This window comes from Anneissia japonica, unplaced genomic scaffold, assembly GCF_011630105.1.
Source record: "Anneissia japonica isolate Jap-2015-1 unplaced genomic scaffold, ASM1163010v1 scaffold16662_len1167910_cov178, whole genome shotgun sequence".
In the NCBI taxonomy this organism is placed as follows: domain Eukaryota; kingdom Metazoa; phylum Echinodermata; class Crinoidea; order Comatulida; family Comatulidae; genus Anneissia; species Anneissia japonica.
Window position 1 is genome coordinate 685,899 of NW_022732216.1, and position 18,530 is coordinate 704,428.

Sequence of the window (18,530 nt, forward strand, 5' to 3'; positions counted from 1 at the left end):
ATCTGGGGGTTACCCATTGTCTGTCGAACTGTATCTTCTTTGTGCGATTTTATCTAGGCCAATAACAAGAGTTTTATTGAATTTTGAAGTTTAATGTCTTCTCCAGACTTTAGATGAATAATCACTACACTATGAGGATGCGATCATTCATTATTTTATACTTTTTTCTTTTCTCCCTTTGTAGTCGAGTTTGCATTTCGTTTCAACGATACTGCACACCAGGAGACGTACTTAGATGAGTACATTATGGTTCGTTACGAGGACGGCCATTGGTCCCCACCATATTTCGACTGCGGTGGAGGATACATTTGGATGATGACGTATACAATCCCATTTCTAGGAATGGCAGAAAATGGAACATATTTCTTTAAGTAATACTTTTAAAAATGTTATTACGACCTTACGTCGCATTGTTACAGTTGTGTTGTTCTTGTTAATATTAGGGAGTTTTCTAAATTACAACGTATGATGTAAGGAGAGATATTTAAATGGGCCCTTCCACAAAACACGCGTATCTACACATGTTTTACGCTGTCGTTTATGGGACCTTAGCAAAAACATCCAAGGGGAGAAGGGTTCACTAGATAGCTTCACCAAAGGGTACGTGCACACTTCTTGGTTTTACAGAACACAGTGTAAGAACAGGTTTGTACACAACTACGCATGCGCACTTTAAAGTAGGCGGATCTAATTTCAGCAAATTGTGACTTGTAAAGTTACGTTGTAATTTCGAAAAAACAAAGTGTTTTATGCTATTGAAATATATGTTAACGGTCTGTGATCCAATTGGGAAAAACGGTCAATTCAATTAAATATATATTAGCTTCTAGGTCTATTAAAAGAAATCTAAGGATATATTAACTTTCAATAAGATACAGTTTGAAACAATTTTTCAATGATTTACTGAATTGTTTTAATATACAGTTCCCCTAAATTGATTACCGGTACCGCAGGAGCGGTATGTATAAAGACTATCGGCACAGTTTGGTTTTATTTCATGCATCTGATTAAATTGTTAGGACAATATTTCATTATTTTAATTTTATTTTAATACAATCAAAGTGAATTGTTGTTTATTATTATGAACTCAACATAGAAATGTATGTTTTTTTTAAATATGTATATTTAGAGGGACAAGTGGCATAGATATTGATCTAAGGGACATTGATATTGACCAATGCCCAGTTGGTGAAAATGCCAGTGACACGGAAGTTGACAACGTTTTTGCGGGTTCAGATAAATGCCACCGTAAAACACAAACGGTAAGTTGTATTATTGTGTACGTGTAGTATGTTCCATAGTTAACGAAATAAATGATGCATTGCTCTGTATTGCTACGGCAGATGCAACACAACTCGCCAAAATGACATTAGGCCTAATGTTGCGTTGTGACGCAAGGCATAAGCTCCCTTATAAATTCTGAAATTGGACCACAAAAGCAATTGCAATACTCACTTTAGAGCTTGATTGAAAAATCTAATCATAACAATTAATTATTGATTGATATGAAAAGACAACCAAATAGCAGTTATGCCTACTTAATAGTCGCGTTAACAGTAGCACATGCGCTTACAATCATTCTTCGTCATGATATATATGATTATTGCACAAAACATCAACATATTACTTTGCACTGAAGAAGAGATTAACAAAGACATAAATGATTGGTCTTAAATCCAGTTCAGGCCAATAGGTCAAATACTTAAAGGAAATCAGGTTTGCTGTTAGGTCGATAAGACATGTTTGAATATATTTTAGAGACTTGTAGACTTGTCTAAGATTTATAGTTCAATCATCCGTGATTTTTAATCAATAATAAAGTATTTATCCGTCGAGAAACGAGTGTCTAAAATCACCGGCAAATTAAAAACCTTCAAAGAATAGTTATTAATGTCTTTTGTTGTTAATATCTGTTACCTATATAACCATGATATAACCAGGCTTCGTGCTGTACATACAAATCTTAATTTAGGAGAATGTTGTATTGTTTGACCAATTTCAGCCACACACTCATGTTCAAGTTCAATTTATTGTCAAATACAATTTAAATTAAATTAAAGTTGTTTTCCAAGGTTAAAAACCTAAAAATATAATATTTATTAAAAACATAATACTATTTTGTATGAAATTTTTCATTAGTGTTGATCCAGCAAAATAAAAAACAATAGTATCACACTACGTTTCGCGAACGATCCGTTCGCTTTTTCAAGTAGACTGGTGATGTTATTTCCAGTCTGGTCGGACGTCACCTCGGTGTTGTTGAGGTCGAAGTGCATCGCTGCGTCGTCGACGAGCACCCCCTCCCCCTCTTAGTGTTGTGGTTCAATATGATATCATCATAGATATGTGATAGAATGTGTCGGATCGTTCGCGAAACGTAGTGTGAGTACTATTGTTTTTTATTTTGCTGGATCAACACTAATGAAAAATTTTATACAAATTATATTTGGATCCAAATGAATTTATTTCAAAATAATAATACTAGGCAGCTGTACGAACAACAACAATGTTAAAAATAGACATTCGCAATTACCGTGGAGTAATACAAAATTTCAAGGTTTAAAATTTCACAGATACCGTTATTGAACTGAATAAAAGGCATTGAGTTGAAACTTAGCTAGTGATTAGTTCAAGCGACCTGTTAAATAGAACCAAAATAAATAAACAGTATATTTATTTCTTCATTCTTTTTGTATTACCTATTTGCACGTGAAAAAAGAAATTACTATGTCGACCAGTTTTCTTGATTGAGCTAATTATTCTACCGGTTTTTGTTGAACGTTGTAGATCCCCTCAATCGGAGGCATATTTAGGAGTAAGATGTATTTGAAAATTGATAGGATCTTAGGTTATGAAATGATGTAATTTGAGGTTATTACTTGCATTTCTCAGCAAATTTGTAGTTTCGGGTTTAGGAGGGCCGAGAACATTGTTTAGGGAAGATTGCACCTCCGTTCACGACCTGTCCCCATAAGTTCGCCACTACTACACGTTTGCGTTCATTGTTTTCCACATATACTCCATCTCGCTGTCTCCGATCATCCTGTCAAAACCTTCTTTCTGTCACCAAATACGGTACCAAAATCTACGGTGAATGTTCTTTAACTTATACTTCTGCCATTTTTTAGAACCAGCTACCAAATAACATAACTTCTTCCAACTCTATTTGCAACTTTAAGTCACGGTGGCTATTCACATGCGTTGGGCCTTTGATCTTGTTTGTAATTGGCTAAATATAAATTTGAGATATTTATTATTATTATTATTATTATTATTATTCTTATCACTATTATTATTATTATTATTATTATTATCACTATTATTATTATTACACACAATATGGTAAGACTGGTTCATGGCAACAAAGTCATCATAATCAATATGATGTAATATGATAGATGGAGAAGATGATGATGACGATGATAATGGTGAAAAAGATGATGATAGTATATAATATACAAAAGTTTCAATACAAATTAGAATGCAGCGTTTATAAAGTGTGCGTTTTGGCTATGTATCATTCACATTTTATGTTATGGGATGATAAATGAATTACCATTTCCAGCCAAAAGTTCCTCCTTCAATCTGCAAAGCCTCTATCAGTGGTGGCATTATGCCGTGGACTTAAGGGGCCAGTGGCTTCTTCAGCAATCCTCGGCAACATTAGGCTTTTATGATTCGTTTTAGCACGTACAATGCCACATTTTTTCAAGGGCAATATATCCCTTTTTAGGTCCAACTAGTCGTGACCGTTGAGGTGGGCTTCACTTGTATGTTGTGTGGGTGAGGGGTGGCGTTAATCTTTCCCTCTCTGTAGGCTACCTAATGGTACCTCGTATTCGAAAACAAACAAAGCCATTGCGTACAATTACATTCTCATTTTAAGGCTTTGTAGGTAGCGCATATGATTTCAATGTATTCTTGAGAAAATCTTGACCACCAAACTATGAGGCCTAGTTAAACACAGATAAAAATGATTGAAAGTTGGATATTTTTTTTTCAGTGCAAATTTGTCCCTGGAAGAGGTTTCCGACGAGGCTCATACGTTTGCATTTGTAATAAGGGTTTCTATTTCCCGAATGAGACTGCGGAAGAACGCTTCTATAATGGGTCAGATATAGAGGAGGAGTTTCGAAAATATGCCTGGGGACTAAATAACGTGTACATGCAGCTAAACTGCTTACCATGCGGCCAAGGATGTGACGAATGTACGAATGATCAACCCTGTATATTTTCTTACAACTGGGCCCTGAGGAACACTCTTCTAGCCGTTGATTGTATTGCGATTACTGGCCTATTTGCATTGTTCTATTTTACTATAGCCAACAGAAACCTTAAGGTAATGTAAACAATATATAAGTTGCATTATTTATAACGATACCTGCAACACAAAGCAAATACACAATTATTCATGGCACCAATGACAAAGATCTCAACATAATAATAGGCCTATTAAATATTAATGGAAATTAATATAGGCCCTTTTCGATGATGTTTTGTATCAGGAAATTTAATAGGGAAGGTGTTTTTCCCTACACGACGTGTTATCGTTCAGTACGTTCCCAAATACTTGCGATGAATATCTTGCAAGTGATTCGGGTAGGAATCGAACTCACGACCGCCAGGTAACTACCATGGTGTCATAACCACTATACCACCGAACTTCCGCTTAGTGGCTAGTGTTGAATCTGCAAAGCTATTCCGATGATCATCGTGGTTTCGATTCCCACCCGAATCCCAGTTTTTTAGCGTATGTACTCAGCATTCAGTACGATAAAAAGTCGTATAGGGCAAAACATCTTTCTTACTATAGGCCTATTATAACTTGATTTATTTGTCGATCAAGCTCGTGTTCGGAGTAATACGGCTGATCAATTTACATAATGAGCAAATTATCCTACAATAGAAGACAAGCTAATGACAAATATCTAATAATAAATAATGTCAGTCAATAGACACAAGGCTAAACAGTACCTGTAACATTCATCATTTATCGTATCAGCTGACACGCAGAGTAAGCTCTGTTCAGATTATCGTTTTATTTAGATCGTTTTATGGCCATGTATAATCATGATGTGGCTATATATGGTCATGATGTGATGTTATTATTATTATTATTATTATTATTATTATTATTATTATTATTATTATTATTATTATTAATATTATTATTATTAATTATTATTATTATTATTATTTATTATTATTATTATTATTATTATTATTATTATTATTATTATAAATATTTATTATTAGGCCTAATATTATTATTATTATTATTATTACTAGGCCCTATTATTATTTATTCATTTATTTACTTAATTTTTTAGCATATTCTCGCAAATGATGTAGGCCTATGTATTTGTATTTATTTTCTGTTTTAGGCCTTAGGGCTATTAGGTATGCATTCAGAGCAACGCCTTTAGGCTGTCTTTCTGCTTACTATACTGCATAGTAGGCCTACTATCGAATGATGTGAATCTGTGAACTAGCAAACGAAGTAAACACACTTCACAAGTACATTGGATATGAATAATCAGTAATAGATAAAGCTGATACTGATCTAAATAATGTTTGCGGATATTGAAATTACGACATTTTAGCTTACGTTCTTATCCGCAGATTGACAAGTTGTATTAAGGACAGCAATTTAGAGTTAAAGCAAACACAAACCGAACTAAAAAAATGCGTGCTCAGGGAATACACGAAAACGCAGCATAATATTTAGTATAGCCAACACATTTGGCATTAGCAAATCAGCGCAGGAATCAGCGCAGGTAAACATGTTGTTAAAGGGGCATACAGTATAATAATAATAAAAAAAAAAACATAACGCAATCACCGTCATCGTTGTGACTACGTCATAATTCGCGAACACGTACAAGTCGATTGTCTGCATTAGTCCTATATTTTAGGTCAACACTCACAGCTCTACTTACTCTTCCGATTTACCTCGTCTGACAAACTTTTTATTAATATAACAGTTGACTAGCCACATCATGTCTACCCACGTGAGCCAATGTACCATTATTCCGTCGACGTTTATTTGCAAAATCGAAGTTTAGACAGTCGTTAAAGAATGAAATAAGTAGGCCCAATCGTAACAAACTTTTCAATAATATAGAAGAATACTGCCTTATAGCAGGATTTTAACATTCCAATTCAAAAACGCTAGGCCCGCATCGCTTGTAAATGTTTGCTTTCAGACTTGATTTAACCGCGCCCGGAAATTTCGTCGACTACTGAGACCAAAATTTGTTTGGAATCTACGACTCATTTTTACGTGAAAATAAAAAACATGCCCCTGCATAGAGCCTTTTATTTAATGAAACACTATCATCTCACTAGAGACACGCGTTCAGCCGGCCACAGCTCACGTTTTATAGTGGTTACGTACAACGGGACGCAAGTGCATTATGCAAATGAGGTTAGGTGCAGCGCAGCATCGCAGCCAATCAGTAGGGAGGGATAATAGTTCTGGATATTTGGCCACTGCAAAGAAGGATGTTGCCTACTTATAATGACGTCGACTTGTAAAAAAAAAACCCCGATAATTTGATTTCAAGACTTCGAGTCTAAGCCACGGATTTTGTATGAATAAGCATGGCTTAAACAAGTCGCAAAAACAATTTATATTTTTCAGCTGGCAATGAAATTGATGTGGCAAGAAATAACGATAAGTTATGTATTGTTTACAGGTTGTAAAGGCAGCTAGTCCAATGCTGCTGAGAATTATATTGTTTGGTTCATTACTTCTTTATTGCCGGGTAAGTGATACCAATAATTAACATATAAATATAATAATGATGATGATGATGATGATGATGATGATGATAATGATGATGATGATGATGATGATGATTATCATCATCATCATCATTATCATCATCATCATCATCATCATCATCATCATCATCATCATCATCATCATCATCATCATCTTAAGAACGTATAATTTAAGAAAAAAATCTTATAAAAACTATAGGAATGGCGTCACTATTACGCATATACTACCGGTACCATATGAGTTGGTATGATTATGGTTGTCTCAGGACTATTGTGTGAAGCAATACCATCAATCCATCAGTACTACTGTTAATTCAGGAATATCATTCTGCGTACAAATATTCACAAAGCACTATTACTAGATTATATAGGCCTTGTCGATTCACGTATCAATGACTTTGTTCGAAACAGGTATTGGCAGGCTATAGTGAACTTACATCTACAAAGTGCATTCTACAGAAATGGTTTCAGGTGGTCGGCTTCGCCACTTCTTATGGCGCGCTACTTCTCAAAACATGGAGGTAATAATTCATATTTAAATTCAAACGTATCTATTTCCACGCAACATATGTAAAAGTATTAATAGAAATATTTAAAAATAATGCAACCGTCCTACATCATGTTCATTTTATAATTTATTTGGATAATTGAAATCTGTTTGTATTTTTCACAGCATTAAAAAAATTAATGAGTGCAATTTTTCATTTAATCAGGCTCAGTGAAGTAGGGCCACAGTTTACAATGGCAGACATAGTCCTACATTAAATGTAATTGTCGAAGCGATCATAAATCATCTGTATCTTGATTCAGCACTCACTTAAAGTTTTACTATAATATATATTGCATTGTTTAAAATCATGTTGAATGTAACATAACTGCCCTCATCTATGGAGCAAGGATCCGTCCCAATCTGGGCCGGCTAGTCAGAAAGTGGTTATGGAGGCAAAACCCGGAAGTTTCGACCGTTTTTGGATTTTAAAGGCTTACTCAATTGATTTTAGATTCTAAAAATTACAAAGAGTTTATTTTTCTCCCCGGTGAAGCTTGTTGAGCTCACCAACGGTGTTGGGCGGAGAAGGGGGGGGGGTACCTCTCCCTGACGCAGGCCTCCACCCCGTCTTCCACTGGCGCCACCACTCACAAGACTAATTACGTGAAAAAATAGAACTTTTTACTTTTTTCAAACTGTAAACATCTTAATTTTACAGGATCGCTGTTGTTTTCAAGGTTCAATCTGCGCTACGTGTTCGCATTACAGATGCAGATTTAATCAAACGACTATGCGTCATACAAATCGTTTTTATTGGCTACTTGGTGGCGCGCACCGCAATATCTCCACCCAAAGTTATCACTGTGCAGTCAATGAGCGGTGTCAAATCAATGCAGTGCTCCAGCGATTGGTGGGATCATGCAGGCACTCTAGGTAATCACACCTTTTGAATAATTATGTTATCATTATTATCTTTATCGTCATCATCATTTATTTGTCATCACCAACTTAATGTAGACAACTTTGCGTTACTTTTTTTTAAAAGATGCTTTCAAAACACCAATTACAACTACGCAGGTGTATTAATACCTATAAAATAAATTTAAACTTATATATTCTATATGTATACACTCATCAATACGTTTTTAAATTCTCATTATGATGGACAAAAATATTAAATTTTACTTATGATTATTTACCGGTATTCATTTCGGCGACACAGAAACAATCAAAAATAACTTTACTAAGTAATTGAAATCTGGTCACAGTAATAATTTAGCACACAAATTATACTTAATTAGTATTTTTCAATAGTACATGAAGAAGAGCATACTAATTGCCATACCTACCGTAAATACTTAGGCATTAATATAATAATAAAACCATTAACCTTCACAAAGGGGTGCTAAAGCACCGAGATAGTGTGGAATTTTCTCGCAGGGCTTCCATACACTGAACATTTGCTGAGCAAAGAAATTACAATAATTTAGCTTATACACCTTCACGCACCTTGGGATCAAACTCTAGTGGACTGCTTCAAATCCCGCAAGCTGCTCGTGTCACTAAAACTACATAATGGTGACAGAGCATATTCCATTGCAGCACCTAAGGAATGGAATGATCTTAAATCTAGATTAAAAACTTACCTTTTTAAATTGTAAATTCAGATATCTTACAGGTAATATATATTTATAATAATCAATGATTAATTTTTAGATAATGATGTAATTGGAAATTTTTTTTTTGTAAAAATGTTCTATATATTATGTTTTTTTTTATTAATATTGTTAATAGTTGTCTTTTCTATATTGTCCGATAAACCATATACTATCTTTTTGTAATAATATATTTTTGTAATAATAAATTAATGTAAATAAAGTAAATTAATTGAATGATTGTAACCAATTGAAATTATTATAACTTGACTTTTCTGGTAAATAATTTTTATATTGAATGATAAATATTATAAATATGTTTTTTAGAATTAGTATTGTATATTGTTGGATGAATTTCCCTGTTATTATGACGTGTTACTATATTGTTTAAATATGATTGATTGCATGCGCACTGGTGTCGGCTTGCTGGCGTAGAGCGCTTTATAAATGTTACTTATTATTATTATTATTATTATTATTATTATTATTATTATTATCAATATTATTATTATTATTATTATTAATGATCTCCTCATTTCAATTCCTCATCATCCCCCACCCCTTAATCACCATCATCATGAACTATAACACCATCATCATCTTCATCATCATCACTAACAATAATAATATAATAACAATAATAATAATAATCAGCTCCTTCATTATGTTTTATATTTTAATAATTGTAACTTTTATGTATCTGTATTTCTGTATTTGCTTACTAAATTTTGTATTAGTCGATCCTCTCCTTACCCTTTTATAAACGAGTGAAACAATAAATCTTATCGTATATCTCTTATCATAATCTTCATGTTCATGACATTTTTTATATTATACTTCAGAAAAACTCTTGACAGTTGATATGAGTATGTCAAATTCATCACATTCCAACTCATCAGAGAAATATAAATAAATAAATAAAGACAGCTGTTTGAATTATGAATAAACAGTACTTATATTTTTATGTTCCCGTCCTCCATCTTTAATAGCTGAGCTGCTGTTCCTGCTCTGGGGTGTACGTTTGTGTTACAACGTAAGAAAAGCGCCCTCGGAATTCAACGAAAGTCGTTTTATAAGTTGGGCTATTTACAACGAAACGTTACTGTCTGTATTTTCCGGAATCGCATTGTAAGTTATTTGTATATGTTTTTTTTTATACTACTTTTATTTTCTTATGTATATGTCAACGTTAATAATATTTCATACAAATATTTTGTCTAGTCATTATTGTATGTACACACATTGTGTATCTGTCGACCTATTTACAATAATTGCTAGAGTGTCATACTGAAGTGTGCGATCTAAAAACACAAATTTGACGGTAGGTCTAACAAATCACTATAATTCAACAGTTAAAGCAGAGATCAAATTAACTATCAGAGCGGACAGATGTCGTAATTAGCAATCGTAGAATACATACTCATGGCTTACTCATCAATGGCCACTTCGATACCAAGCGCTTCGTCAAGATTTGCTCAAGATTAATGTTTCATTGCCAATAGCGCATCACTAGAAAGCAGATAGTATCGCTAACAGCTGTATTGTGATGAATAGATGTTCTTATGCATAGTTACAGGTGTAAAGGAGGTACGTTATATATAGTTCTGTACCTTCAACGAACTTTTGTTACGACAGCATAAACATAATGGATACTGTATTACTATTCACAACGTCAAGGGCTAAAATTAACCAGTGCATCGGGGTAACCTCATACTCTTTCGAAAGATGCGATGTGTTATTTAGAGTGCATACGAAACAGTTAGGCTTACATCGGACCTCCGGTAGAAGTTCTTTTTCGGGAAGATCTGGCCGTCAATTCAACCCATGGGTGAGGAGGGTCTTGAACCATTGCCGATATTAAGGCTGTATACCCTGGTATTTGTGCAAACGGCATAAATCAATCGAAGAAAGCGTGGGCTAATCTAACATCATAATTGATGAGTACTCTGAAGCTAATCTGTTATGTTTTGCTACATTCCCGTTACATTGTCCAAATGCCAAGCTTCAAATCACATTCTATTTACCATTGACACGTTGTTAATTCTTTTTTTTTAATGATGTATTTTTTTGTCTTTTGCTATTACACAAATCATGTGGTTTATTACTTGTAAACATGTTTTTATTTCAATGATCTTTCAACTAAGCCGCACTTTTGGGATATTTTTGCAAGGTCCGACAAAACCACAGAGTAAACGTACTTTATAAATATACATGTTTTAGTAGCACATGCGTGTAATCCTGGCCTTAATGTGATTGGTCACTTGTTAAGATTGACTGACATTTCGGAAAGGCCCATTATGATACTGTGTGGGGGGGGGGGGGGCTGAGACATTTAACTATCGTCTCACTTGTAGGCCCTAAGAGTAAATCCGGTTAGAGGAATGATGGGATGAGTCATAAGCTAAAGATAAAATGAACAGCCTTCCAGCAGAAGCCTACGAAATTCGATGCCCATGCCTAGATAAGACCTAGAAAGAACTATAAGTCAACAATCTTGAGGCTAACGGTTATTCAAGTGAATTGCCAACACAGAGAGCGTGGATGGGTGATGAGTTAAAGTAGCCTAAAAAAAACTTATGTCAAGCTAAAGACACACGCTCCTTCGGGGAGCCTACAATTTATTTATTTTTTATTTATTTTTTTTTTGTTGGTATACAGCGTACTTTTATGTCAAATAATTCAGCAGACAATATCGAGAATTAGCAGTTTACTCTCTAGATAATTTCCAAGGCACTCTTTAATTGGCCTACTCTTTCAATACAATTTGACAACAATATTTTTTTAAATTTTGGTTGAGAATATTATGTGAACAAATACACACTTGGATTCATTCGACAATTTTATGTTTAAAGAAGAAAATTAGTTTCATTCCAAAATTTTCTTTACATTGAATTTCCGTACTGTTTGACTTTGTTTTGTGTGTTGTGTTCTTTCTATTTTCATGAGGCTTTTTGCGGAATGCGCTATAGACGAATGGAATTCGCTACTGAAGATGCACTTATTTTCATAATCTTTTTTGAACGGCGCAGTAGTGGAACGGCGCCTTATAAATGGAGTGAATTCCTGATTAATTGATTGATATAGATCTGAGTAATTAGGCCTATCGAAAACACATCATTGTCAATATGAACATCACTTTACAGTTTTACGTCGCTATACTCAGAGAGAGAGAGAGAGAGAGAAAATATCACAGTTACTTGCATGAGCCAATGATTACTTGAAAATCAATTTAAAGATGTTAATAGAAGTCTGTAAAAGAGCTACTTCAATTTTTGAAGAATTTTAATGAGCAATTTAAACTTTTTCGTTTAATAATTATTGAGCGGCTTTCTAAATTTTACCACGTACAATATAACTTTAATCCTGGTTTTCATAAAATTGCTACAGTGTTTTCACTGCAATGGCTACACTGCGTAGCTGTTTCGACGGAATCAGGAAGGCGCTACGAAGCGTCACCGACAGTTGATGTGGTAGCAATTTCATGGAAACTGTGTTTTAATATATCCGTATTGACGTGAACGTCCATTGTTTAAATGTTCGTGAATAATTAACTTGTTAGATATCCCGAATCTAATTTCATGGCTAGGGAGTTACGTGCAAATTATCATTCTTTACTAAGTTAAGAGGCATGGTCTCCCGTGTTTATTAGAGAACCCGCATTCACCCTAATTTATCTGTTATAAAGAAATATCCTGAGTTCCCTATCTCTTTTGTTTTGCTTTTTCTGTGATGCAATGCAACTTCGAGCCGCATCAAAAAGCCACGATTATAATTTAATCAACTTAAACTTAAAACGATATTATATGATACCTTTTATTGTGCTATCAACATATTTTCACCAAATTTAGTGCGCTGGCAAAAACTGTTATATGTTATGTTAGATATATAATACAGCATATAAAAATATTTTTGTTAAAATATATTTTGAGTCTCGTAAAATTCTGTCACGATAAATGAGTAGAACGTAGATTGATTTGGACAGCTGAAATATATCCGTTTGAATATTGCTGTTTGAATGACTCCGCTCACGTGTGTGTATGTTTCTTCAGATCTATATGGTCTATAAAGGGAAGGGGGATGTGATCGATACGAAATTCAAGACAACAATGACGCAGATAAGTCATCACAGGGCGAGCGTTGGCGACGTTTCGTGGTCACGACTTCCTCGTGGTTATCCATCATCGGTAGCACCTACAAGTAGAACTGATAACATGGAGAAATCGGATATACAGGTACGGTTAAATAGAACCTATCCTTTGGGAGGAAGCCCCTATTAAGGGAACATTTTCATGGCCGCGAATCGAGGGAAAAGGTCATACGGTACCATGTTTAGGAGACACTTTTTAGGTCTTGAAGGTTAATGAAAATATCTATGATGGAAGTATACTAACATCCTGTTTATTGAGATGGTTACGTTGTGAAGATGAAGATATTGACGATGATGGTGGGGTTGATGGTGATGATGATGATGATGATGATGATGATGATAATGATGATGATGATAATGATGATGATGATGACGACGACATGATGTTGAATACAATGATAATGGATGAGTAATCTGAATGATGATGGTGATGACGTAATGACCTATATGGTAGTTGTAAATGTTGATATAAATATTAGTGATGTTATTAAGTAACCCAATGTCAAAATATAGGTCTAAATTATGTATTAACAGTTTTCTTTCAATCTTTTAATAAATAGGTCGAATTACGGAGACTGTATATGCAACTTGAGATACTTAGGGAAAAGAGCATGCGTCTAGGTAACCCGCACCTCAAACATGAACTAGCGGCAGCTGCCGAAGCTTCCAAAGCCCTCGCATCAGTACAGACTTGTAAGAAGAACCATCAGTCTTTAGAATCATTAGGCCTGCATGAGGAGTTACAGCCATTAAATGGAGAAGTGAACTGTATTGAAGGTCAATCGTCGCTTTTAGACAACAACTGCAATTATGACAATTTATGAAGCAATTTAATGACGTATACGTCCAATTCATTTGCACGATTTTTTTTTTTTGAGGCATATTTATTCAATATTAAGATTTCATCTCTAGTCTATAAAAGAGATTATGGTTTAAATATTTATAAAATTTTTATACAAAAAAACATACTGTATATTATGTATATTATGATCCGAACATGAGACGAGGAAGTATGCCGTCAGAGAGAAGTATTATGAAGCAAGCGAACGATAATCTAGCGAAGATAAAACGAAACAGCTGGTTAGAGGAAATTACAATGAATATAACAATCATCATTGCCAAGATGCTTTATTCAACAATTGAAAATAATCAATACCTCAACCTCTTTAGCATCGATATTGTCACCGTTACGTCATACTAGCAATACTCCACAATAGTAATTTATTTTGTTCGATTATGCTCAATGTCCTTTGATTATATTCTTTACTGCTCTAGAGAATAGAGTATTAAACAAAAACAAACAAAAAAAATCGTTGAAAAGCAAATATCGCACCGGATTGTATTTACTTTTGCGGGAAAAGTGTAAGCCTATCATACTGAAGAGCTGACTGTAGGCCTAGTTATCGTCTGGACAGTTTGTATTTGCAACAATCGCTGTTTCTTTTCCTGAAAACTTGAATGGTTATCATAAAATTAAGAGATTCCATGCTAATATTTAATCAAACATGAATTGCACATTTGAGTTTTCGGGAAAAGAACAGCAATGGTGAAAGTCCTGGACACTTCCCAGAGGATAACTGGAGATCGGGGCTCAAAGGCCAGAGCGTAGGGTCTGACGTTGGAGCCAGACTGTGCTTAATTGTGTGTGTTTGGGGTGGGGGTGAGGAGTGATTCTCCACTCCTGCCAAACAATAAATGAATTCCAGTAAATGCTGGTAGGCCTACCTATCTATACCCATGGAGAGAGCGAAAGTGATACACGTATATGAAGTGTCTTGCCCAAACACACAAGTAGGCCTATAGCTTGCACGGCGAGGGTTTTGAGCCCCTGACCAACCAAAGGTTTGTTGAATTCCATGAATTGCACATAGTGATATACTCCACTACGAGTATTTACTTTTGTGGACACAGGCGATCGCAATGACAAAAATTATATAGGGCTTACAATATTCTGTAGTAGGGCTAACAACTTTTTCTACTATGAGCGAACAGTCATTAGAAACCTCGGTCCACTGGGAAATTAACGTTGGTCAAGACAAAAATAATTCATGCTACACTGGATAATTTAAGCTTCAAACTAGAATTTGATTATTTTGATACATACTCCACATTATAAAGTTATAATCCACAGTGGGCCTAAGTAGGACTAGGTCAATTCCATATGATACGAATGTAGAATTCGATCAGAAGGATATGACATCAAATAATTAACCACCGATTGTATTCGATTTTTCAATAAACGGCATTGTAGGTCGGCTTGTACGTGAAAAATATGTTGTTAAGATGTTTATAAATACCCTACCGGTTAAAAAAAAACTTGATGTATTAACGTCATGGGAACCACTCCGACGTCACCACGAAAATGAAAAATCAAATAATATGCACAATTCACAACTGATGCAGGCAATAAGTCAATATTAACCTGATTAGCGGTAATTTGTCAATGTCGAAAAACGAACTGTTATTCCGCCGTATTCAACCAACCAAAAGACTACAATTTTATAGAAAAGCGCGTGGCATACAGATTTCCATGGCTACTGACTTAAATACGTCTTAGCACCAGTACTTTGATCACATAGACCTAGTTACTGTTTTCCGTAATTTGTTGTAACCCGGAAACACAGAAACATTCATTTTTTTTTTAAAGTTTACATTTTGTCCTGAATTTAGGCCTACGCTATAATTAAGTATAAAATCGTCATGAGAATAATATGTAGGCCGCATCATGTCACCGCTTTTTGGAACAGCGGGACTATGTCAATTTGTGTGAAGTCTGTTCGGATCGCATTTGGTCCATCAGGAATACCATCTAATCAGGTCTTAGCCCACGGCATATAAAATAACATAGGCCTAGATTTTTGAATAGAAAGAATGATTACTGGAATCGTGCAGTTATTTATTCCTCTTTCTTTTAATACTCTAAATAATTTGAAGATTAAAGTTAGTAATGTTGCCAAACTTTCCAAGCAAATATAAAAGCTTTTCGTGTTTTATTCCATGCCTTAAGCCTAATAGCCGTCGGGAGTAAAACCACAATTCGCCGGGTAGAAAAATTGTCTACATATTAGTAGACTCTGAAATCGATTTAATAAGCATTTGAAATTCCTAAATTGTCCACTTTGGAAAGTTTTGAGCGACGTCCAACAACGCCAGTTTGCGTCGGGGACATCGCCAACTCCACCCTCCCCACCCCCACCCCGTAGCAAATACTGGCGTTACCCCTGAATAGCAGCAGAATAAGGGATTACCAGGGATGAAGAGTTAAATTTGTTATTAATTTAAGATAATTTAAATATTTAACCGTTTTGACGTTAATGATAACAATAATAAACGATAAATATGATGATGATGTTGATGATGATGTTGATAAAGCTTTCTCCCATAGTATCTGAAATATTCGGGCTGGGGCCCTAGAGGGGACCGTGTAGCCACAACGCTGACACTTGCACCGTTGTCCTGTGTTATAGGCCTACACGTTAAACACTCGACCAAGGTGCTAATAGTCTATTTTAAATGACGGTATAACATGTATTTAACAGGGAAAGTCGATTTATGGCATAGATAGAACTACAACACAAAGACCGCTGCTGCCCTCACACAGTAGTTACCCCCCCCCCCCCAGTTTTAGCCAGCTGCACTACAAATGGATATTTGAATATTTAAGAAAATTGTGAGTCCTAAAACACAGTACTCGTATACGGTATATCACATAACACAGTGCTGATGTCTGTATAACATACGGTACGGTATATCTTTTCAAAATTAAAGATCGGGTGTCACAGAGATTTTGGCCCACCGAACGTTTTCCTCCATCCCACTGCATAATTTTATAATGAATAGGTTTAGCAACCGGGTGTGAGGTGGGGTGGAACTTGATTTGTTCTGACGAGTGCCAAATTTCATATACGTTCGTAGGCCGAACTCTCTGGCGAAGATGTGATCGAAAATTCCTGTGACGCCAATATATAAAATGTTCGTATACGTACTACCTGTAGATTTTTGTAACGGTCTATGATATGAAAATGTGTATACCTCGATACCTGTAGATATGGCCACACTGTTAACTATAATTATACTATTTGTCTGTTCTGTATTGTAATTTTTACTATAAGAAGGTAGGCCTATGCAAGTGCAAATAAACAATCCGTATTTGAAACGAGTAAAACGTGTACAAGATATTGGTAATAAAAACATGTTTGCTATGGACTCGAATTCGAGATGATGTTGATAATCATTTCAAGTACGGTAGGTATTTACAAGAATTATCGTGAATTAATCTGAATTGGTAACGCTTTCGAGCATTCACCGTTAACACCGCAATCGACTCAGACCTTTTAATTTCCGATAACCTTCTGAATTGTTTACCTTTCGAATGAAACACTTAATTATATTGTGGAATTATGTCCACAGTTATTAACTTAACATTACAATTACTAATACTGATAATGTTATAGCGCTGCTATCCACCAACTGCGCAATCCAATCCAATACAATCCAATATTCGACTTACAACGCGTACGATGAATGAGAAATGTTTATTAGGTTACCCCTTGCTGATTAATATCAAATTATCAACAGATGATAATAGAGATATAGTACAGCGTATAAATATAAAAAAATAAATAATCGAAGTATAAAATACTGAAGTATAAAATAATAATTATAATAATAATAACAATAAACACAACAACAACGCCAACAATAACATAATCTGTTAATTACAATAATAATTATTATACTACTTACTGATTAATATTAAATAATCAACAGATGATAATAGAGATATAATAAAACGTATAAACATATTAAAAAAACCCATAAATAATCGAAGTATGCCATCAGTTAAGGTACCGGGGAATAGCAAGATGATTTACCAATAAAATAATAATTATAATAATAACAATAAACAAAACAACAACAGCGTCAACAATAACAATAATCTTAATTACAATGATAATTATTCTAATTATAAAATTCTATATTGGATATGAGAAATATGGGAATCATTCGAAGAAATGATGCGAGGATATCACCATTACGTCACTCAGGAACGATTGCTTATTCGTAGTGACGTCATGTGCTTCTAATAAGCAGATTCTATCGGTAGATTGAAAATGATCCTAGGACGATATCTACGGCAATATCAGTCTGTACATTGTAATATGTTTAGGTAATATCTGAGGCTGACATTTTGGCCATAACAATGAACAAAGTTAACACCTGAAATCAAACATTTTTGAGATTTTCCACCCTATTTAAGGTGAGAAGATTATGCGATGCGCTTAGAGACAAGACCATGTTGGTAAAAAGTCTAACATTGTTATTTTCAAGGTGATGCCTTGATAATTATTTTAATTAATAATTGTTACTAATTATTTTTACTAAATAAATCTGATCCTGTTACAATAAACCCGTTCAATTCAGTAATCGTGCTACTTAAATAGGTCTAATA

At 34.5% G+C, this 18,530-nt stretch overlaps 1 protein-coding gene across 1 annotated transcript in view; it reads left to right on the forward strand.

Annotated features, from left to right (window-relative positions):
* LOC117115618 (probable G-protein coupled receptor CG31760) overlaps positions 1 to 17,282 on the forward strand; it is a 47,894-nt gene extending 30,612 nt beyond the window's left edge. Inside the window, exons 2-11 of the mRNA XM_033259484.1 lie at positions 185 to 371; positions 1,130 to 1,262; positions 4,004 to 4,339; positions 6,699 to 6,767; positions 7,198 to 7,307; positions 7,995 to 8,209; positions 9,921 to 10,059; positions 12,780 to 12,807; positions 12,981 to 13,163; positions 13,639 to 17,282. Coding sequence (XP_033115375.1) covers positions 185 to 371; positions 1,130 to 1,262; positions 4,004 to 4,339; positions 6,699 to 6,767; positions 7,198 to 7,307; positions 7,995 to 8,209; positions 9,921 to 10,059; positions 12,780 to 12,807; positions 12,981 to 13,163; positions 13,639 to 13,902 — 1,664 coding nt within the window. The 3' untranslated portion in view covers positions 13,903 to 17,282. The remainder of the gene's footprint in view (positions 1 to 184; positions 372 to 1,129; positions 1,263 to 4,003; positions 4,340 to 6,698; positions 6,768 to 7,197; positions 7,308 to 7,994; positions 8,210 to 9,920; positions 10,060 to 12,779; positions 12,808 to 12,980; positions 13,164 to 13,638) is intronic.
* Positions 17,283 to 18,530: the final 1,248 nt, after the last annotated feature.